Source organism: Lathamus discolor, chromosome 6, assembly GCF_037157495.1.
Source record: "Lathamus discolor isolate bLatDis1 chromosome 6, bLatDis1.hap1, whole genome shotgun sequence".
Lineage (NCBI taxonomy): Eukaryota > Metazoa > Chordata > Aves > Psittaciformes > Psittacidae > Lathamus > Lathamus discolor.
In genome coordinates this window covers 18,629,558-18,651,827 of record NC_088889.1, presented here as the reverse complement: position 1 = coordinate 18,651,827, position 22,270 = coordinate 18,629,558, and the positions used below count along the sequence as shown (strand labels likewise).

General features: G+C 48.6%; 1 protein-coding gene across 8 annotated transcripts in view; it reads right to left on the bottom strand.

Annotated features, from left to right (window-relative positions):
* The window catches only part of PAPLN (papilin, proteoglycan like sulfated glycoprotein), a 73,164-nt gene that overhangs the window by 10,289 nt on the left and 40,605 nt on the right, over window positions 1-22,270 (bottom strand). For 5 of the 8 annotated variants that reach the window (XR_010614074.1, XM_065686348.1, XM_065686347.1 and 2 more), the window contains 20 exons: window positions 21,917-21,997; window positions 20,741-20,913; window positions 20,010-20,133; window positions 18,741-18,867; window positions 17,364-17,429; window positions 15,155-15,362; window positions 13,168-13,344; window positions 11,707-11,863; window positions 11,025-11,111; window positions 10,214-10,517; window positions 9,973-10,090; window positions 9,154-9,283; window positions 7,286-7,928; window positions 6,393-6,530; window positions 5,746-5,870; window positions 4,669-4,807; window positions 3,129-3,266; window positions 2,360-2,487; window positions 1,658-1,766; window positions 158-333 (listed from right to left, as the gene is read on the bottom strand). Coding sequence is in view for 7 of the 8 variants with exons in the window: in XM_065686348.1 (XP_065542420.1) it covers window positions 158-333; window positions 1,658-1,766; window positions 2,360-2,487; window positions 3,129-3,266; window positions 4,669-4,807; window positions 5,746-5,870; window positions 6,393-6,530; window positions 7,286-7,928; window positions 9,154-9,283; window positions 9,973-10,090; window positions 10,214-10,517; window positions 11,025-11,111; window positions 11,707-11,863; window positions 13,168-13,344; window positions 15,155-15,362; window positions 17,364-17,429; window positions 18,741-18,867; window positions 20,010-20,133; window positions 20,741-20,913; window positions 21,917-21,997 (3,348 nt within the window). In the remaining variant the exon portion in view is untranslated. Of the gene's footprint in view, window positions 1-157; window positions 334-1,657; window positions 1,767-2,359; window positions 2,488-3,128; window positions 3,267-4,668; window positions 4,808-5,745; window positions 5,871-6,392; window positions 6,531-7,285; window positions 7,929-9,153; window positions 9,284-9,972; window positions 10,091-10,213; window positions 10,518-11,024; window positions 11,112-11,706; window positions 11,864-13,167; window positions 13,345-15,154; window positions 15,363-17,363; window positions 17,430-18,740; window positions 18,868-20,009; window positions 20,134-20,740; window positions 20,914-21,916; window positions 21,998-22,270 lie in introns of those variants that run through there. The other 3 variants (XM_065686350.1, XM_065686351.1, XM_065686354.1) reach the window with 3 other exon arrangements.

The following is a 22,270-nucleotide window of genomic DNA, read 5'->3' as shown; positions in this document are numbered from 1 at the left end:
GGAAAGCAGGGCTCCATGGGAAGCACAGCCCAGCAGCTCCTGCTGCTCCCCAAAGCCCGAGGCCAGTGGCGGATGGGCACGTCAATGGGCAGACTTATAATAGCATCAAGAGGCAGTCACTATGCTAGGAGAAGGGGGGGGGGCAGGTTGTACTCACAGCTAGGCTGGCTCCTCAGCACCTTCACCTCTGTGCTGGCACTGGCAGAGTTGCTGCTGCTATAGGCGCTGCATGTGTAGGATCCCTCATCAGCCTCTTGAACATTGCTGATGATCAGGCTTCCATCCTGGGACAGGTGGATGTGGTGCCCATCTGCCCGCATGGGGACCCCGTTCCTGTGGTGAAAACCGTTTTGTGTCACTACTCGCACCCACGTGGCCAGAGGAGCTCTCTGCAGTTTGGGAGCTGAGGCTCTGTGGAAGGAGGGAATTTTTACAAATTCAGCAGGAAGGGAGAAAAATCCTTTTGCCGTGACGCGGCAATTCAGTTGGATATTTACACGAGCCCAAGCGGCTCTGCGTCCATTGGCCACTGGCTGTGTGGGAGGCAGCTGGCTGTGTGCTCCGTGTAAAGACATTGCCCTTTCCTCTATCACACATTTTTGAGGCTTGAGGAGCTAAGAGCAAATCCAGGGTGCCTTTCCTCTCTCCAGGTTGTGGTCTGGCAATGCTTATTTGGCTGGCATTGATAGCGGCTCGTATTGCTTGAGGAACATATGGGGTAGTGAGCAATGTGCCCTCTTTCTTCTTCCTTAAAAGCTTGCTTTTAAAATAATACATTTAAAATACCAGCACGATTATGTCTGTTCTGTTCCTCCTGGAATACTCCGTGCCCAGCAGCAAAACTGCCTGAATTATGGACTCCTAGTTACCAAGGAAATGAAATTTGTTTCACTGAAAAGGGTTTCACTCAGGCTCTGAAACTTGCATCATTTTGCTAACTCAAATACCAAACTTCTATATGGAAGAAAAGCTCTTTGTGAGATGGCCCACTTCAGTCCTATCCCATGGCGATTTAAACAATTACCAATCCATCTCTCTGGATCCTTTGCAACAGGGCTCCAAAACAAAGCTGGTTATTTTCAAATAGGGGAAAGAAACCCCTGACCATACACTTGCACAAATTCAGTTTCCGTGTAAACCACCAAGAGAAGAGGACACAGCTTTGCCTTTGCCTTTGTTAGAACACTTTAAAATCTCCTTTGCTCCCACTTGACAGTAGAGAGAGAGAGCTATTGCAGCAGGGAACTGGGAGAAGAGTCACTGTTACTGTGGGGGCTAAAATGTTTGCTCGGGTTAGGCAGAGGGAGTTTTACAAAGATCAACTAAAGGTCTCCCTCTGATTACTCATTTTAGTATTTGCTATTGTAATATCTCCAGCTTTCCAACACGGAGCCCTTCCAAACTCCATGAAAGCTTAGCTTAGCATCTGCTTTTCTCCTCGTTTGGCTGGAACATGAGCCTGGTGGCTCCACAGGCATCTTTCCCAGGATTTGGGGGTAACAGCCAAGTTGTTTGGGAAAGCGTAGGTGATGCTAAGTTAGGGCTGAGAACCATGAGTCTCTCCCTTGCCTAGCAACATCTTGTATTATTGTTTGGAGAGTAAGTGATGAGGCTTCAGAAGAAAAGGAAGGAGAAGTTCTGTCTCATTTTTGCTCACCTGGACCACCTTATATTCACGTTGTTGCCAGTCACTGTGCAGTGGAGCTGAGCAGTGCCTCCCTCAGGTACCGTGATGCTCGGCAGAAGACCAGTGATCCTCAGCTCTCCTAGACCAGAAGGAAAAATCATCGCTAACAGAAAGACAATGCCAGGCAGTAGGAGCATTCCCTCATGGGAAAAGTCCAACATATGCTATGATAAGCTACAAACCCCTAGGCCTTAAAATAACAGGTTCGGAGCTATGATGCTGTTGCTATAGGGAATGTGGATTTCCTAAGGGCTTTGGCCCAAGCAAGCGCACGTAGCAGTGGCCTCAAAGAGCTTTTCCCTCCAGCTGGATACAAGCACATCACATGCACAAAAGAACCATCTCCATAGTTCCTCTTGCTCCTGTATGCAGGAAGAAGTAATTTTGGGACCCGTGCCCTAGAAACAAAACCCTGAGAGTCATTCTTACTGTACTATTAGTTCCTCTTCCCAGCTGCCTGGAGCACCATGGTCTACTAGACACACACAGATTACCACTGGGTAACACAACTCACTCTTCCCTTTACCTCAAGCTGCCTGTTAACCATTAGGTAAGAAGCCAAGAGGCATGGCCAGAAAACAAAACCATCTTCGCCTACCCTCCCTGTTTCCCACTTGTGTGCATACACGTGTGTGTGCAAACATGCCGTGCATGCCTCCACACATCCCATACCGAGAGGTCTGAACAGGACCTGGTGCTGTTCCTGGTCACGTCCATTTGAGGCAATGCAGGTAAAGAAGCCGACATCTTCAGAGCTGACCCGGCTGATGACCAGGTCCCCATCTGACTGCTGCCTGTGTCTGGGGAACAAAATAAGAAAGCTCCTCAGCCTGTGCTTGGGTCACGATGAGACTCCAGACACCAGAGCTGAAGCTAAGCAGCTTCCACAACTTTGTACTAATACAGAGTGAAGGTCTAGCAGCAGCTCAGTTCTCAAATCCCAGCACTAGTGTTGGGATTAGACTCTGGGGAAGTTTGCTGCTGGAGCGGGGTTTTGGGAGCAGAGAGTGAGGGGAGCTGTAGGACAGCAACACCAGTAGCTGTGGAAGCTCACTGCAAGCACCCTGATCTCTCTCTTCGCCGTGGACCTCTGTCCTGGCTCATGTGCCAGCTGGTTTTTGGCAGATTTGCCTGCTGTGTGTTCTATTCCTGCTCATCTTGTAGATGAACATATTTCAGCTTTGGCTCACTTGTAGATGCTGTATCACAGCTGTTCACTCAAGGGTTCAATGCAGACTTTGATCTGTGAATGAGGCTAGGGCAGTCAAGCAGTATGGTCTGGCTCTAGCGGGGAAGCTGGCCAGCACAAAGCTGGATGGGCCCTAGCTGCATGGCCAGGAGCTCCATTCTGCCAGGGAGGAGTCAGGGCAGGCAATGTAGGAGGAGGCTTTCCTCCACATGAACCTGCCTGTGGGAATGGTGAAGCTGCTGGGGAGCTCACCTGGGAGAGGAGAGGGGCTGCCCGTCTTTCTGCCATTCAATGGTAAGAGCCGGTGATGCTTCCACTGTGCAGGGCAGTCTGACTCTCTCCCCGATGTTGGCCTCCACTACTGAGGGTTCGCTATTGTTCATCCTCAACCTGAAAAGTCCACCAGCACAACAGAAGCTGCACAAACTCCCTTGTTTGGCATTTGACCTTCAGCACAAGGCTTTTTCAATCACAAGCCTTCTGTTTTGCCTCCAATGGGAAAGGGCAGTCTCTGTACTCCTGTCAGAGCTCTGGTACTTGCCATTGCTAGCATTCACTCACAACATTCAGAAAAGAGCAGTCTCCATCTAACCCTGCTCCAGTTCAGCACAACTTGGTACTGCACTCCTGTCAGCCAGCTTAACCCTTAGAGACAGCAGCCCTGTTTTTTATAGCACCCCCCGGATAATAGCCCAGGAAGCATTAGCAACACGAACACATGGCAAATGGCACAAAGTCCTGAACCAAGCAAGCTTCCCCCAAGGTGCTTAAATGGCACACAAAATTGAGCAGGTATTTTTGGGGGAGTGTGAAGAGCCCACTGCAATCACCTGACTGCACACAAAGCCCAGGAGCTGGACATCCACTTCACGCAGCAGAAAGGCTGAGGTCAGGCTCTGGCACCACCCACCTCCTTGTGAGCTTTGTTCTCTTACAGCTACAGGTAAACACCATCTTGGAAGGGAACTAAACCGTGATGTTCCCGGGGTGAAATAAAACATCATCTCCCGCACCCCCTTCTCTGACCTGAATTCTTGATCTCAAAAAACAAAGAACATTAATTGAATGAATCACTTCTTTCTGCTTTTAGGCAGAAGCAGCTAAAGAGACTGCTGGGGAGTTCAACAAATTGACTGGGTTTTAAGCTGTAAACTCAAAAGAAGGGAAGGATCAGATCATGGTTCCATTAACCCAGAGCCCCAACATGCTGCATTTAGAGCAAAACCAGTTTGTGCCCTTTTATTTCTGTGGGGCCTAGAAACACCAAAAAACCATGCAAGAAGCCATAAAACACACCATCCAGTATGTGAAGAGAGTTTTGAGTCAAACTGGTTTGTTCACAAAATATGTAAAATAAACAGATGGGGACTCAAGTAATGAGCTTTTTTAATCCATTTCTTGCCTATTCTGTGCTAGTTAAGCAGTTCTTATTTGCTTTGCTTGTTTTCCAGAATAGGTTTCTAGTTCTGCCTACACCAACTTGACCAGCTAAGGATGCTGGCCCTGATAGTTCTACTTTTGCTTGAACCAGGTCCTTTGCTGTCAGCCTCCCTGCACATCTTTGCTCAGAACATGCTTCTTTCAAGAGACGCTTGGGGAGGACAGAAGGTAGCTTGCGGCTGGGATCTTCTCCCCTTCCTGTTGTCAGCAGTTCAGTACTGCTTGCTTCCCAACCGTGCCCCAGAAGAGCTGACCCAGGACCTTTCCAATCTTCAGCTTTTCTACATGAAGAGACACCATATGGTTCCTCAGCTGGGCATGGTGGACAAACTGTTGCTGTATGTGCACTTACCTGTATGTGAATTGCTGATGCACAGAGGAACCGGCTGCCTGTACAACCTTCCTGCCTCTGGATAGCTCTGGATGCTGATGATTTTCCTTGTGAAGGACCTGACCTCTCTCAACCTCTGCCATAGCAGCGCTCTGGTACTCTATTCAAAATAAAATGCCATCTGTGACTAAAATGACACTTCTTGCTGTGACCTCTTGCATAGGGTTTCTATGAGCTTGGGAGAGCTTGCTGAACTGAAGCCAAAGAGCCCTTCAGCCATCTGTTTTCTGGCTGACTAGTGCAGTAAACCTGCACTGTCTGCTAATGACAGTCACAGACCTACAGGCAAGCAGTTTTAGACTCCTTTCTCTCTTCTGTCGAACATGTTGCAACATCCCTTAGGCCACAATGCTTTCTGCTCCATGTGCCGCTGCTGTGACAAAGCATACTTTAGAGACTGAAAACTACAGTAAGCTTTGCTGGCCCATCTTTTGAGACTGTTTTTTCATATTGTTTCTGTTTTTCTTTCTTAAACAAGGCACATTTTTCAGAACAGGGAATTGTTTGTTACCCAGCAGGACCTGTCTGGGCCAAACACAAAACAGAAATGCACTGGCACAAGCAGCTATGGCAAAGCGGTCACATTGCAATGTGAGATGGAGGGCCCAGGAAAATACAGGAAGCCTTTCTTCTGGGGTTTCCTTTCTGGGATCAGGATGCAGCTGATGGCTCTCAGGGAGGAAGACATGCTCACTGTGCTGGAAATGGGCAGCTTACAGGCAAGTCACAACTGCAGTTGTTGGGTGGCACTGCTGGGGGGCAAGTGCTTTGAGGCTTGAGGCTTATGGCTTTGTCAAGAGACAACACAAAAAGAAGCCCTGCTGCCTCTACACTCCCTTGTGGCACCCCTCCAGTGGAGGAGACCGACTGCTTTGACAGCTCATGGGACACCACTGCCATGGAGGGAACAACACTGCTAGAACAGTGTGGCAGTGGAGGAAGTCTGCTCCTATAGCTGGCTTTATTGCTCCTGTTGTCAATAACCATTAACAGAGAGCCCTGAGCTACCTCTGTAGCTGTAAGTGGAAGATAAGTCACCTATGATCTGTAACTGAATCTGTCGGGTCTCCGTCCTCCCGTCAGAAATGAGGCATGTGTAAGTCCCGGCATCCTCCGGCTTGACAAGGCTGATCACTAAGGAGCTGTCAGACTGGTAGGTGTGCCTGCAAGAGGAGCAAGGATTAACGGGCTCTGCCTGGCCAGGGCAGCATCAGCCTAAGACAGAGCAGCTCTTCATGCTGATCGTACATAAGCCATCACTGCGTAGTGCCCTCCCCAGGTTAGAGAAAAACAAAACCTTGTTGACTACCGAGGGGTCAGGGGAAATAACTGCAACAGAAAGCAGGTCAGGAATAGAAAGGAAACTGAGATGGAAAAACAGGGAACTGCTTTCAGCAACCCCTCTCCATGAGCAGGCAAACTGCCCTTTCAGGCAGGAGCTTGAGTCCCAGCAATCATCTGCAAATAAAAAAGAGTAACTGGGCTTTTCTTAACTGTGGCTTTCTTAACACAATGTGACTGTCTGGCTCCAACCCGTTTCTGGAAACAGACTTCCCAGGAAAAACAGGCTTTCAAAATAGTTAAAAAAAATTAAATCTTAGATGGGAGTGCCAGAAACTTCCATCCAGAGGAACTCTGAGTTACTTGGAGCCCATCTGCTCTCCAACGAAGTGAGCTGAGCTCACCTGCCAGAGGAGACCGGTCGGCCGTCCTTCATCCACTCTACTCTGGAGAAGGGGGACATGCCTGCCTTGCAGATCAGCTGGACGTTTTGCCCCACAGCTACTGTCACAAGAGAGGGGCTGGCTTCTTCCAGGATGGTTCTGAAAAAGAAAGAGATCCCTTTGGCACCACTGCTGCTCTCCTCTCCTCTGAGTCCTCTAATGCAACTCTGGATGAATCACAACCACACGGCAAAGCAGGACTGGCTAGTTATTCATCTCAGAGCAGGTGCAACAGAAGCCCTACCCTACATGGCAAAAGCTGCTCTGAACAGAGCAAATGCTACAATATCTGCGGGAAGAGTCCTGCAACCCCTCTGATCTGAAGAAACCAGGTTCAGCTCAGCAGACAGACACAGATCCAGTGCAGATACATTCAGATCTTGCTTTACACACTCCTGATTTTCAGGGTACGTTGTCTGGATCCTGACCCAGACTCTGCATTTGAAAAGTCTTCCCTAGAACAACCTACTGCTGCTCCATGCAGTGCTGAGGTAAAGGCTCTGAAGTCAGAGTCAGCTAAATTTGTTGGTCAGAACAAGAGAAACCTATGGATTCTCATTTACAGTGTAAGAATGCTTCCCAAAGACCCCAGGATCCTGCAGTCTTTTCACACACCATACTTCCAGTGCAAATAAAGGGACAGCAGGTATCTCCACAGCCTGAATAACCTGATTTACCAAAGGGCCAAATGCACAAAACCAGTTCTATGATTCTACATATAGCCAGCTCCTTGCACGGTGTTCCTAGTGAGCTGGTCCCAGCTGGTGCAACACTTCCACTCCAGAGGAAGCTGCACTGGTGCTTCATAAAGAGCTGGCAGAACAGGAAAAGAAATATAATAAACACATCATCACCTGTGCAGAGCCCGCACTGGGAAGGCGTCTGCAGGCGCGTGGTACCCAAATCCCTCTGTGGTGGAAACATCTGCTCCAAAAGCCTTCTGCCACTGCCTGCCTTCCTGGGGCAGCTCCTGCTGGCCCCTGCTCCTCTGCCTTTCTGAGGGCCCAGGTACTGCTGTTTCCCACAAGTGCCGCAGGCTCAGGCTGTCCAGTCTGCTTTGCTGGGTGCTCCAGCGCTGGCTCTCCACCTCACCGGTCCTTGGCAAAGACTCTGCCAGCACCTCAGTTCTCCGACTGTCCTGTCTGCGTCTGTCTTGCATGGGGGGTGAAGCTCTTCCTTCTTGGCTGTGACTTGCAGACTCTCTCAGGGTTGGCTGCTGCTGACCCCGAGCATCCCCTGTACGAGAACGGGAGCCGGTGCGCTGGTGTTGCAGGGCTCCTGTGCCAGAAGAGGACTGGTGCTCCAGAGGACTGACCCCCGCAGAGCTGTGGCACACTCTCATGCACTCCTCCTCTGAAGCAAAACTGTTTTTATTGCCATGACAACCTCCATACCAAAACCGGTTGCACTTGCCAACAACAGCCACAAAGTACCAGCGCGTGGTCCAGTTTGAGCAGGGGCCGTGGGCACTGGGCAGCAGGCATGTTACAGAATATGCTATCAAAAACAGCAGAACAGAGGGAGATGTGAGGGTCACAAAGCACAAAGGTCCAGGTGCTTCAAGCCACCTATCCTGATGATCTGATGGGCCTTGTGGGCAGAGGGCAGGTGGGAAAATAAGACACCCAAGTTTGGCACCCAGCCCTGTTTTGAAATTAGGCAGCTGCTCACATGTTTCCTTCTGCCCCAGTTCTGCCACTGGTGGAAGGAAAACCAGCCTCAGAGACATTTCTAAATCTAGATACTAGATGGATGCTTTATGGTCTTTCTTGGGGAATCCTGCAGCTACAAGGTTGGCTCTGGGACTTCCTGTCCTGCAAGGGGCGTGTGGCTACTGTTTGCACATTTCCAGCCCACAAAGCAAATGGATTCAACCCAGTTATGAAGCCTCATGCATTACAGAATACCCCTCCACACATTGATATAAAAAGGACCACAGCCCAGAGAGTCCACAAACAGAGCCCTGGGCTCTTGAGTCACAGGTATTACAGCCACATGCTGACAAACACTGAATGCAGGGCCCAGGGAGGTCCTTTGCCAAGCTGTGGCTGAGCAGGGAGGATCCAGAGAGCTTACCCTTTCCCCAGGGCAGCCCCACAGGGCTTGCCACAAAGCAATCTCTGTGCTGCAGCAAAACAGCAAGGCGATGCAGCAGCAATGTGCCTGCAGAGGATACAGCTGGGAACTAAAGGAGCAGAGATGCTCTTGCCCAGCAGCTTTAGTGCCCTGGTAGTACAGCAGGCGCTGTATTGAACTCTGCTGGTTAAAAGCATCCACATAGCCCTGAGCAACACCTCCATCCTTAGGTGTATTTCTCATTCCAGCCCTGTCCATGGGCTGCCTGGAGGCTGGGCACAGCTCTGATTCCTTAGATTCCTACTTCTCTCAAACCCCTGTAACCAACGTGGAGCACTCCAGGCTGCACCAGTGTGTCTTTTCAAGGGCAAACAGCTCCCCAGGAGTCCCACAGGTTGACTGAGATCACACAAACACAATTCTGTCCAATTACCAGCAGAGGACAACAAGAATTTCTGCAGTGGCTGACAGAACTGAACCACCTGGCTGCTTTCCTACACTTCCCCCAAGTTTCCCCTGCCCCAGGCACCAGGCAGAGTATCTTTTTGAAAAGATAGTTTACTACATTTTACAGAGAGCAGAGCTTCCACGGATTCTGTAGGACTCTTCCCATGTTTCTAAGCCAAGAAGCTAAAGTATCACTTACGGTAGCTGGGCCTATTGAGACATCCTTCCCCTTGAGGACCTGAAGCTGAAGCAATATTGTCAAAACAGCAGCCGTACATGGAACCGCGGCACTCACCCGAGGGGTGCTGCTGGGACAAGGCTTGGCTTGCCTTAGAGATAGGAATTGAAAGCCAAAAGTTATCATGCATACATGAAGACAGTAGCACATGCAAGGCACCATGTCCAAGCTGTCGGCTGCAGAAGGCCAGCTGTTAGAGGAACCTCTATCTGCTTGTTTGCCTCCTAGAGGCCTCCATGCTGGGAAGGGGTGGGAAACGTGGCTGTCAGCCACGGAGCCAGGGCTGCACTTCTCTGCGAGACAGACCTAAGTAGCCCAGCTGCAGGCCAGGTTATTTTAGCTGGCCCCACCGAGCACCCCAAGCTGTAAGAGAAATCACCTCCCTGACAATTTTGCCCTCAATTAATCTGTAGAGTTGACAAAAGGAATTAATAGCGGCCATGTTCTTCCCATTTTTTCCTCCTAGAAACTGGATGGCAAGATTCTGTCCAACAGAAATTTGATTGCTCAGGATTATCCAATCAGTCTTACACAGGATGGTCATCTACTTCCCAGGCATCTCCCAACCTCCCACTCTGTCCCCTGCTTACAGAGGATCATAGGTGGATGCCCCAGACTGCACAAGGGCAAAGTTGGTAAAAGGGCTACATGCCATGCATGGAGTACTGGTTCTCTACTGGCAGAGATGAAGCACAGCAGAAACCCACAGTGTGAGCCACTGGAGTAAAATCTGAATCTTCATATCTGATAGGCTAAAACACAAAGAGTTTTTGTACTTACTGTTGGAGTGGGCACAGTAGGCTGATTTCTGCTTCCTTGAACATCATGGGAATATTGCGGGCATCCCATGTTGTTAGGACCCTGGGCAGCTGATACTCCATCAGGACAGCATCCATACCTATGGGAAAAGGCAGACGGACTGCAGCAGTACCCGACTTGCCCAGCTCAAGTAAAGGCAAAATTTCAGCAAGCCCCCAGGGAAGCCAATGCCTCCCTGCTCACGCATATCTATTCCAGTTACCTGTTCTGGTGACAGGTGCTGAAGGGGCAACCTCTCCCCAAAGGGCCTGAGGCTGGAGTGTGCCCATCTGGACAGCAGCCATGTGGGCTCTGATGACAGTGCTGAGAGCCAGTCCCTGCAGTGAGGCCCTGAGAGAAGCTGAGCTGATGGGAGCCCAAGGAGTGCGACTGGGATTCCCAGCGAACAGGCAACAAGTTGATGCCACGGTCCTTGGGGGATGGGATGTGGTGATTTCCAGAAGTACCATGGTTCATGGAGCTCCCAGGGAGCATCCTTTCATCACCAGGATCTGGGGAGAGAACTCCTTACAGCATACAGGTGAGCATAAAAATCCTGTCAGTTTTCTTCAGTTCTCACTTGCCCAAGGCTACAGGGCAGGCTTTTCTGCATCAGAATGCACCTGAATGTGCCTTCTGCCAGCCACACCCCCTTCCCCCAGTCTTTGCTCACTGCGCTGAGCATTCTTTCTGCTGTCCCATGAGAAACCACCTAACACATTACTGTGGTCCCATCACATCATCCTTTCTTATTCCTAGGATCTGCTTTGGGCAGCATTTCTCTCAGCCAGCACTGAAGTCATGCTGCCAGAACCTGGCATCTATATATACTATACAGAGTCTTCTGCACGGACAGATTCAAATACTGATCACTACCTGTGCAAAAGAATCTACACATTGTCCCTGACTCCTTGAATTTCTAGAAGTCCATGAAAAGAATAAGAGAAATGAAGAAAAGCAGGAACCTTCCCCAACCACAGCCTATTTCAGGTCCACCATCATCAAAAACTCAAACTAACAAAATTCTTCCACACCTGTGGCAGGGCTGTTTGGGTTGTAACGTGTCAGCAAGGACTGGCGAGTGACATCATATCCCATAGTGTCCTGCATACTGGGGACCTCTGCAAAGAGAGATGTACACAAAATGAGTGCAGGTAGTCCAGCCATATGTTCTAATAATTGCAAATGCATTCAGGAATCAACAGGAGACTAAAGTTGATGAAAATGTTTCTTTCTTCTGGAACAGCTGCTGAGCAGCAATTGGATTCAATTGGATTGTCAGGACATTGACCTGCAATGGGCAGGCAGACAAATGTCAGCGTTTCAGCTCTGGCATGAAGGCTAGACGCAGACGGCAAGCAAAATCTTCTAAGCAGTTGTGTCCTTTATAGCTGCTCCACACAAGGAGGAGACCTGGATATAGTTTTTAGTTACTGAGCCTGCCCAGGTTGTCATCCTTCATGACTGGGACTCCTGGGGACAGTGTGCAGCACACACTGCGACAGAGCCATCAGAGAACACTGAATTCGAAATGGACACGCATCAATGTTGTCTTACATTTCAACAGCACAGGTACTGGGACCCTGGTTATGTGCTCAAAATATAAATGCCCAGGCAGGCAAGAAGCTGAGAACATGAGTTGGTGCAGAGCTGGGTATTTCTACTCCTAAACAAAAGCATCTCAAGAAAAGCGAGGTGTGCAGCAGTACCACTCACGCTGTGGCAGGTAGCAGGGCTGCATGTTGCAGCTACCCAGGGTGGCTGGTTTCTGTGGCTGGATGGCTTTGCATGTCTCAGGACTGTAGAATTTGGAGTCGCCGTCAGCGCAGATCACTTGGCGTGTCCGGATGCCTGAATTGCAGCTCTTGGAACACTTGGGCACAGAGACAAGGCAGGTGAGCAGGCAGCAGAGGCTGAATGCAGAACCCCCCCAGACCAGAACAGTGGAACAGCTGCATGACTGGCTGCAGGCTGAGCACAGCATCCTCCACCAACACACAGCAAACAATATTTCAGCTGGATCCATCTGAACAATTAGAAAACCATACTTTAAACCATTTTACCAAATGCTGCACCCAGCCCCGAAGCATGAGGCTCTGAGCTGTGCTCAGCCTGTAACATCCGGATGAGCTGCTGTTGCACACAATAGTGTGGCAGTGAGCTGGAGTGAACTCCTTCAGCCTGGCCTGAAGGCATCTGAATACTATGGGGATCCGCCAGCTGTGAGAAGGTCAGTTTTGAACTATGCTTTCAAGAACAACAGTTTACTATGGGAAAGCAAACTGCTGGCTTTCTTGTAAGCAGCTACCTAGAGTTCCTCCCAGTGAAAGCTGCAGATGAAGAGGGAGCAATGAGCAGCACCTCAGGCAATGGGAGAGGATGAGGTGTCTGTGTAAGCCAACTGTTGATGGCAAGCTCTACAAACAATGGGAGAGTATTCCTCTCTCTCATTCAGATGCACATAGGAGCCCTTCCGATATCAGAAAGACAGGGTCCAACAAAGATCGGATTAAGTCATGCAAGTTCTTTAGCTGTTATTAAAACTTGGCCTATATTTCATGGGCCAAGAGATGTAACATGTTTTAACTCAGAACAAGCTGAGTCTGGCTAGCACAGAAGGGGAAAAGTGTGTTTGAAAGTCACCTGATGCATTTGATCTACCCCTATCTCCTTCCCGCAGCACTTTGCCCAGGTTGAACACAGTCTGGCTTCCTCCACAAAGACAAGAGTAATCCAGCTGAAGCACCGTTCAGCTGAACTATTACAAAAATGTACCTTGAGCCATATCACCGTGCTCAATGATCAGTCCTGAAGCCTGGTCATGGTTACGCAAAGAGCTGTTCTGCTGTTCACAGCAATGGAGTGAAGAATTGGGAATCAGCAGCAAGGGTGGATTATTGTTTCAACTTATTGGCTGCATTTTGCCACTGTCACTGAAACTATAATCCCCCCCATCAGAAGGGTTTATTTTTGTAGCAGCTGCACACAAAGCAGGCGGCAGATTAACTGGAGCATTACTAGTGCCAGTTACAACGCAGATGTGAGCCAAGGGACAGCTGAGGAAGCAGTACATGCTCTCAGCCTCAGCCAGTGTGCAGACTGCACGGATCAAAGCCTGTTTGCAAGGAGACAGCAATACAATCGGTTATTTCTGAACTGTGGAAGTGTGATGCTCACCAGACCCCACTCTCCAACGTGCCAGCCAACTTCTTGGATGCAGTTCTCCTTCAGGCAGGGCTGGGTGGCCGATGGCTTTGGCTCCATTAGGCAAGCGAAGTCCTGAGCCTGAGAGCCCTGCTGTGTTCTGCAGGTGACAGTCCGGGTCTGGACCCCTTCCCCACAGCTAGCTGAGCACTGCAGAAAGGGGCCAAACAATTACAAGGAAGCACCTGGTTTCCACTTGCACTTCCAGGCTGTGCTCCCTAACATTAGGGCAGAGCACCATTCTGAGATTGCCTGAAACAGTCAACCATCATTAAAATCATCTTCAGGACGGGAGTTAGCAGAGTAGTGGTTTATGCTATAGAACAGACAATAAGGCGTGGTGGATAGGGTCGGGGGGATCTGGAGCTCACTGAATGATTTTGGCCTAGTCATATCATTTACTTTGATCTGTACCAGAGAAGACATGGAGAATGATTTTGGAAAAGAAAAAGAGTATCAATACTGCAGAATACACCAAGAATAATAAATGGCAGGAAATACCTGGAACCTCATGTTATCTACTTTTGGTTACAATCAGATCAAGGTAAATAATTAAAGGGAAGATATAAAGATTAGGTTTTTGTATTGCTCATGTCTTCTGCCTGAAGACCTGTGCTCCATTTTTATGGTGTGCAGCTGTGACACAACTTCTGTACTAGCAACTGGCTTGTGACCTTTTCAATGCCCTCTTAAATTCACAGTGATGTTTCTTGGAATCCAGCCTACTTTTCCATGAATTACCAAGGTCTTTTACAGACTGCATTAACTTGGGGACAGTCTGAATTACTTTAGATGAGCTTCCCAGCTGAGTTCCAGCCACTCATTTACTAGAGTGACCTTTTATCTCTGAAAGTATATGAAACAGTTGCTTTTGAGAACCCTGGCATGAATAACTTAGAGATCAGTTTATAAGAACAGGACACATGGTGCCTTCCCTGAACAGCACCCTTACTACAAAACCCTGAAGTCATCTCAGGATCCACACTTCACATCCCACAATGAGGGGGGAGGTAAAAAAAGAATTTACAGTCTATGTATATATATATATATACACATATATGAGTCTATGCGATACAGTCTGTACCAAGCCCCAAAGCTGCATTTTATTCTGCTGCACCACCCAAGGTACCACCACGAGATCATTAAGTCAAATGTTGCAAGCATGCACACCTTCCTTTAAAGAGGAAAATTCTCTTGTGCCTTAGGGATTGGGTAGAGACTACCTTTACTTTCTAAGCCCTTGGAATGTAAGATGCCTCCTAAATGCCTGGCTGGCAGCACTGCACACGCACAGTTTGAACAGTTTCCTCTCCTGGAGATATAAAAGCACAAAAGGCATCAAAAACGCACGACACAGCTGTGTCTGGAGAAGCCCTGCATGGACACGCAGCAAACAGCTGGTCACCAGTGTTTCAAGAGTATCTTGCTTACCAACTGTTGTGATTGCAGTACTGCTGCCCAGGGCTAGTAATGCTGAAGCTGCAACATGCATGGAAATAAACAGCACAGACAGTAGCCATGAGCTCTTGTTTTATGGAGGAGGGAGTTCACTGTGCATCATCAGCTGCTGAACAGCAGCTCTCATGCCTGCCCTCTGCCTTCACCAGGCCTGACTCAGAAGCTCAGCCAGTGCCATGTCTGGTGGATCTGGTAAAAATACAGGAGTGGGGAAAGGACTGGCAGACCAGAGAAGAGAGAACATGCAATAAGATGACCAGAGGTGCAGGGGCATGCACAGGTTTGAGGAACACGTATGTGTTTATAGGAGGACATAGCTGCTAGCCAGAGGCAAGTCTGTTGGAGGATTGCAGGGACAAGTCCCATACCCCTGCACACCACTTATCCAGGGACACACACTTTTTACAGTCCCAGAAAAGGAGCCTGGCTGTTTATGCCCAAGCTTTGGCAGGTCTTCCAAAGTGCCAAGGGCAGTTACCTACACACACACACACAGACTCACCTCTGACCAGGGCCCCGTGCTCCAGGTCGCACATTGCCTCATGTTGCAGGGCTGACTGCTGTGAGGCTGCTGTGCGAAGGCCATGCACTCGGCGTTATCCACCACCCCTTGGGAGCTCTGACCGTCGAATGCCACACAGTAGACAGAGCGAGTCTGGGTGCCCCCACCACAGGTAGCCGAGCAGGGTCCCCACTCCCCTGTTTTCCACCTGCAGGTCACAGAATCAAGCAAAACAGAAACATAAGCCCAGCTAAACCCCTCGGAAACACAGGGGAGATCAGTGCCATGTCCCTGTTGTAATCAGACAAGGAAAAATTCCCTTTGCAGAACAGAGTCAGAGGAGAGTTCCCATTTGACCGAGTGCTACCCAGCTTAATTGGCAATGCAGAGCCTGAGTCCCGCTTCAGAGACAAATCCCCAGTACAAAACACTTGCTTCTTTGGAAGCGCAGAGCTCTCCCAGAGGGGGAAGGTATTTCTCCCTGGCTTTTGGTATCCTGATGCCTGCAAAAAAATCACGCCTGGAATGGAACATCAAAGAAAAAGAAAGAAAAAACCACAGCAACAATCCAGATCAGTTAAAAGAAAAGCAACACACATGAGGCTAACCACCCGTGACACTCCTGCCACTATCAGAAACAGTAAAATCAAGCCAAGACCTCACTCTGCCTGCAAGCCATGCCAGACACTCTCAGAAGTGCTGGTGAACTTTTCCCTGACAGCCAGTAGAAAGCTGGTTTATTCCTCCCATCAGCCAAATTCTCTAACAGCAGCACATTCAAAAACTCCCAAAACATTACAGATTTTGTCCCGTGTTTGGTTGCTGAAGCTGCCACAGAAATGATACACCCTTGCTAAGGAAGGAGAGACGTCCACAAAATCTGTTTGGATGCTAAAATCCCTGCCCTCGTGCATTTCCATGTCTCAGTGCTGCCTAGGTAGCTGGGAGCACACCTTACATGGCCTGAATTCAGGGACAACTTTTTGTTGAATTCCAGGTCCAGCTCGCTGTGCAGTCAAAAAGCACTGGTGGCAGAGGGGGAGCATCATGGAGATGTGCTTGTCAGCTGCGATCTCCCCTTGCAGCTGGGTGAGCCCCAGCCGCAGAGTGATGGCAATTCATGTTTTCTCCCTGAGCCTTCCAGCTGCTTACCTGCTCTGCCCTCACCACCCGTCCACTGAGTTTCACCCAGACAATTCACAACTCAGCCGTGTTCATCTCCTTAAGATACACTTCCTTCTTGCTAAAGATGCAACAGCAGCACAAAAACGAATGGCCTTTGCTATAAAATAAGATGTTCCCATTGGAATGGGAACATCTACAGCAAGTAGAAGCCACTCAGAGCAGTACGGTTTCAGGGCTCAAAACAAATGCTTTGATCAAGATTTTTCAGAAACTCCACAGGGAATAACCCCCTCCTGCCAAACTGAATTCTACCTCTTGTAAAGTGAATGTACAGTTTTAGAAACTAACTAGGAACATTCATCTACAGCTTCATTCAATTTCTTCTCTTGACACTTGTTTCATTTCCTTTGCAAGACAAGGTCAGCTGTAAGCCTGGGACCCTTGTCAGAGGGCAAAGAATTGCAAGTCCTGCACGATTTAGCATCTTACTGGGGGATAACTGTTTTCTTTTGATCTTTTTTACTTATCATACCTCATGGTACATAAGTATTGCATCTGTCACGTCCTCATACTCATCTCAGTTTATAGGGACTTTCCTGCTTGCTATAGGCCCCATGCCGAAGAAAGAAGAGCTTTTTAGAAACCCTGAAGTCTTTGCTATGGCATGCTGGCGTCCTGGCCAATGTTTACGTTGCCCAGTCCATCATGCTCTCTCTTCCTTTCTATTCTTTAATTTATCTTGACAACTCAAAAATTAACACCCCTTCACCTCTTTACCTTGATTCCAGAAAAAAACCCACAACCCAACAGTTATCAGGATAAGCGTCCAAAAGCTGTGAAGAAACTGTCCCCTTCTGAGAACCACAAGAATCAAGTTACCAGCAGCACACACAAACACCTAAGCAAGGCTGCCATCCAGCACCCTCCACCGTCATTTGCACTGCCAAGAATCCAAAGCAAAGCACCACCCACTGCTACCACCAGTGCCAAAGAGGAAAGCTCCCCCATCTTTGCCGGGCAGCTAGGTGGAGAGCAGAAGAGGGCAGCTGCCTTCTTGTACTCTCTGTAGCCTCCTTCTTGTTACCTCTTTATCTGAGAGCTCCGTGCTCCACTGTGACTCCAGGCTTGCGGCAGATAGATGTAAGAAGTCCTTTATACACAGAACAAAGGATTTAAAGAATTTAAAACAAGTACCTACAGACTGCCACGTATTCAGAAATGCTCCCAGGTTTCCAAGTGCCCCCTCACCCACAACAGTACTCACAGGCTTCCACTGCACGCACCAGATACAGCTGGTTGCAGCTCTGGATGCCCATGTGAGAGGCAAGTGAAGCCAACTGTAAAGCTGTATCAGCAAGGGTGGAAAAGGTTGGGTAAAGGGGTTTGATAATGCTGGTGAATGAAAAGATTCCAGGATTCATCCCTTTCTTAGAGCAAGGACACTGGAAATGCAGAAATGACATAAAATGACACCAGCTCTGACCTCCTACTGTTTTTGCAGGCTCCAGTTGAAGAGAACTATCCTGGGTTCAGCAGCAGCAGTCATTTTTCTCCTTCTCAGTAGCTGGTGCAGTGCTGTGGTTTTGACTTTCAGCCTGAGAACAGCGCTGATAACACCAATGTTTTTAGTTGCTGCTCGGTAATGTTTACTCTGACCAAGGACTTTCTGAGCCTCATGCTCTGCCAGGGAAGAGGGGAAGCCAGGAGGAAGCAGAGACAGGACACCTGACCCAAACTAGCCAAAGAGGTATTCCATACCACAGCACGTCATGTCCAGTACATAAACTGGAGGCAGTTACCTGGAAGGGCTTCGTCACTGCTCGGGTTGGGCTGGGTATCAGTCAGCGGGTGGTGAGCGGTTGTATTCTCTTCCCTTGTTATTTCCCTTACCGTTATTATCATTGGTGGTAGCAGTAGTGGTTTGTGTTATACCTTAGTTACTGGACTGCTCTTATCTCAACTCGTGGGAGTTACGTTCTTTTCATTCTCTTCCCCATCCCTCTGGGAGCAGGGGGAGGAAGAAAGTGGGCAGTGAGCGAGTGGCTGTGTGGTTCTCTGGGTTGCCAGCTGGGCTTAAACCACGACAAGGACAAAACCCAGAGAATCTGCTTCTTATCTCCTATGTGGGCTAGAAGACTGTCCTCCACAATCCTACTCTGGACAGCAAATTTAACTGGTCCATAAAATGAACATAGGATGTATTTAGCCCTTTCCTTGTGCACACAGAAAGAAAGTGTTAAGCGCTCATCACAGTGTTATCATCACCAGCCTTGTCTTAGGCTTTCTCTGATTCTATGATATTTTCTATGATTCTGTGATTCTCTAAGAAGTGAAACAGTTCCTTAGAGAGAAGCACACTGGAGGCCAGGAGAAGTGGAGAAGTGAGAGGGTAATTCTATTTCCTGATACCAAAAGCACCTCAGGAAGAAGTTAGAGTCAGGAAGAAGAAAGAAAATCTTACCGTTTTGTCTGGGGACAAGTCTGATGGCCACATGTCCGGTTATTGTCTGGTTGTGGTTTATTCCTGCACATATAGTCTGGATAAATTTCATTGTCTATGGTACAAAACACCAAGCGGTACTGGAAACCTAAAGGAGAAGCAAACGAGTACCCTGATCAACATAGGCCACCCAGAACCAGGTCTGCAATGTGCTGGTGTGGCAAGACAAGTTTCTAAAGCAGTGCAGAAACCACACCTGCTCCAGCGATCCTGGAAAGAGAGGTCCGTGCAGATCTTGGTTTTTCACTATATGTACAAATGATGCCTCCCCAACTCCTTGCAGGAGTCCTCTGGAAGGGCAAGAGAGCCAGAACAGTTCTGCGTAGCTGAGGAGCATTTTCCTGTTATTTTATAGATTTATACTCACGAGGGAAGCACCATATCCAGGATTTCAACAAGAAACCCTGCATGATGTGTGCAGCATATAGCAGCAGAGCTGGGGGCCCCATGTTAGACCCAGGTCAGTCTTGTGAAGACTGGATACAGGAGAAAACTCTTTATGCTTCCTACAGGATAAGAGTGCCCAGGCAAAGACAATATCAGCACCTACAGCCACAACATGGCAAAAACTATTGAAATGCCCATTAGCATGTAAGACCAGAAAAGGCTGATAGGGACTCTATTTATGAGTCAGCTGGAGAGATTTGTTTTACTGGGTTTTTTTTTTGTTTTGGTTTTGGTTTGGGGTTTGTTTGTTGTTTTGTTTGCTTGTTTGGATGGTTTTTTGTGGGGTTTTTTTGGTTGTGGGATTTTTGTTGTTGGGGGTTTTTTTGGGGGGTTTTCTGTTGTTGCTTTGGGTTTTTTTTTTTTGGTTGGTTGGTTTTGGTGGGGTTTTTTGTTTGTTTTTAGATTAAAATCCTTAACTTTATTAATGGAAAAGGTGATGACGTGATTCAGTTATGTAGGCCAGGTCAGTTTGGAGAGGACGCCTCAAGCGGTTGAAAAAGCCTGAGAAGGACATAAAGAACTGAAGAAAAATGAACCAAACCAAAACAGATCCTAGTAACAAGTCTATGGATTAGGGCAATGAAAGTAAGACAAGACAAGGCATGGGAGGCAGTACTGTGGTGACTCCATGCGTGACCTTCCCTTGACCAAATCTTATTTGCCACCCGCAGATACCTGCGCTGTCTGCCAGCAGGAGACACACTGCTGGGAAGCAGCTGCAGAGGGCAGCACGCTGTCTTCAGTGCGGCAGCCAGCCCCAGAGACCTCGTCCTGTCTCCTTACCTCCTCCGCATTCAGAGCTGCACTCACTCCAGGAGCTGTAGCTCCAGCTGTAGCCCAAGGCCTGTCCTTGCACAGGCAGGTAGTACTCATACTGTACCCCCGGGTTTGGCTCCTGGCTGATGAGCTGCAAGAGCATGTGAGAAAGTCAGGGAACAGCAACAGCACTTTCCCCTTCACAGCACTTCTCACATATGCCTGAGGGGTCAAGCTGACCTGCACCCCTCCCACTCCAGGAACACTTATTCTCTACACTGTATTTAATCCTCGCCTTCTAGGATACTCTAGAGAGCATTATTTTTCAGAGAAGGGTGCATTCCATTCTCTCAGCTTCAGGAGATCCAGCCGTGCCTGTAACAGTAAGCGTCCTTACCTGGCCTAAAGAACATAACAAGCAGTGCCCTAGAGCCTGTCCCTGCCCCAGTACCATTTGGTTCTGACTCGCTTCCCTTGAAGTCAGAACCCAAGGGAATAGGCAGGAAGACACCAATACGCTTCGCCCTTCTCCTTTCTGGGCAACAGAACCAGCGCAGAAAATACTGCTGCTTCTGTAAGAAGACCACCTTGGTCTATATCTTGGGGGCATACAGCTCTGTAAGACTCCTGGGGGCTCCATCACTTCTCCAGTCTCCAGTCCTATGTAGTCCCCACCAATGCACTCCCACTGCACAAAGCAAGGGCTGCTATGCAACCAGAGAGCAAAAGTATCAGCGGGGGCAAGCACAGCTGCTTACCTCAATGATGAGGGGCTCTGTGGTGGGACCTTGTGCATGGAGGAGCTCTGGGGCCAGGTCACCCTCCGAGCCACGGTCATAGTGCATAACCGTGCTAGCTACCTGCAGAGCTCGGCTGAAGTCGATTGTCCAGTGCCCATTCAGGTAATACTCCCCTTGCACGTTCTTGACAGCTGCACAAATCCATGTGCCAGAGAAGAAAAGGCAGCAAATTAACATCCCTATAACCTGCAACTTGGCTTCAGGTGCCATGAGGCAGAGCCTGCTCTAGACTTCCAGGGTACTGGCACTCCAGAGCTCTCAGCTCTGCCATTTGAACTCCAGCTCCTTCACACCAGTACTGCAACCCTTTAAGAGTGTGACCATCTAATGAGGCAGCATCTACCAACACAGCAAAAGTTCACATATCGAAAGAGGACCATAAGAACTCCACAGGGATGCTCCTGTTTCCACTGAACCCTGTGTCACAGGTGTAGCAATAAGGTGACCATCATCCTGCAACCATGCATCCCCTGTAAGGCTCTTGTGCCAGAAGCTGCTCCACACTCAGAGAGTGGTTCTTGCCAGCTTTACTGCAGACCAAACACATTTTTTTCGCTGCACAGCCAAATGTCTCCAGTACATTCCAGCCCTGTCTCTGGTTTCCTTGTGCCTCAATAGTAATTGAGGCACAGCCTATGTCATCCTCTGTCCTGTTTGCTGTTAAGGTGAGGGATTCACAGCACACTGCCTTGACACCTCTATCCTGTTCATCAGATATTCTGTTCAGAAAATAAAGCCTTTGGTGCTGCATTGAGTTTTGTACAAAGGCGAACATCACCAGCCAGATTTGTCCAAAGCACAGGGCAATGGAAAAGTCAGAAAGCAGAACAGTATTTGCTTTCTTCACTGGAATTTTCTCAGCCCTGCCCAGAAAGCTAGGTGAGGACATTTCTACCTTCTTTTTGCACTCTGCAGCATGACCAGAATTTGAGACTGTACAAATAGCCAAAACGTATCTATGGGGAAAAGAAGCCCATCCCAAACTTATGTGTGGCAGCAGTTCTTAGGATTTACAATCACCAAGCAAAGAGCAGTACTCATAGTCAAATTTTGCTGTATCAGCTAAACTCCTAATTTTAATGCAATGGCTGGAATCCAAATGGGCTGAAACACAAGTTCTGACATCAGTCTTACCAAGGAAGTTCCTGCTGGGCTTAACCTCCTTAATTCGGATGCTTGTGGCTCCCACAGGGATTATGAAGATTTGATTGTAACCTGAAAAAGACCAGAAGGGCATTATTCAGTATCCGTGGATGCCACACAGTCACTCTTCAGTGCCAAAGATGCTCACTGTTTCACTGGTGCCTGAACAGCTGAATGAGCTTTATGATGGTGGCCTGAAGCTTTTCAGCTGTCTGTTTATCAGCATTCTCTTAGCTTCACCCTACAGTGTCCACAGGTCAGCCCATGTGTAAAAAGTTCTAATTACACCTCAGAAAAGTAAGCACAGGGGTCAGTGCAAACTCCATTTTTCAGGTTTTATAATCT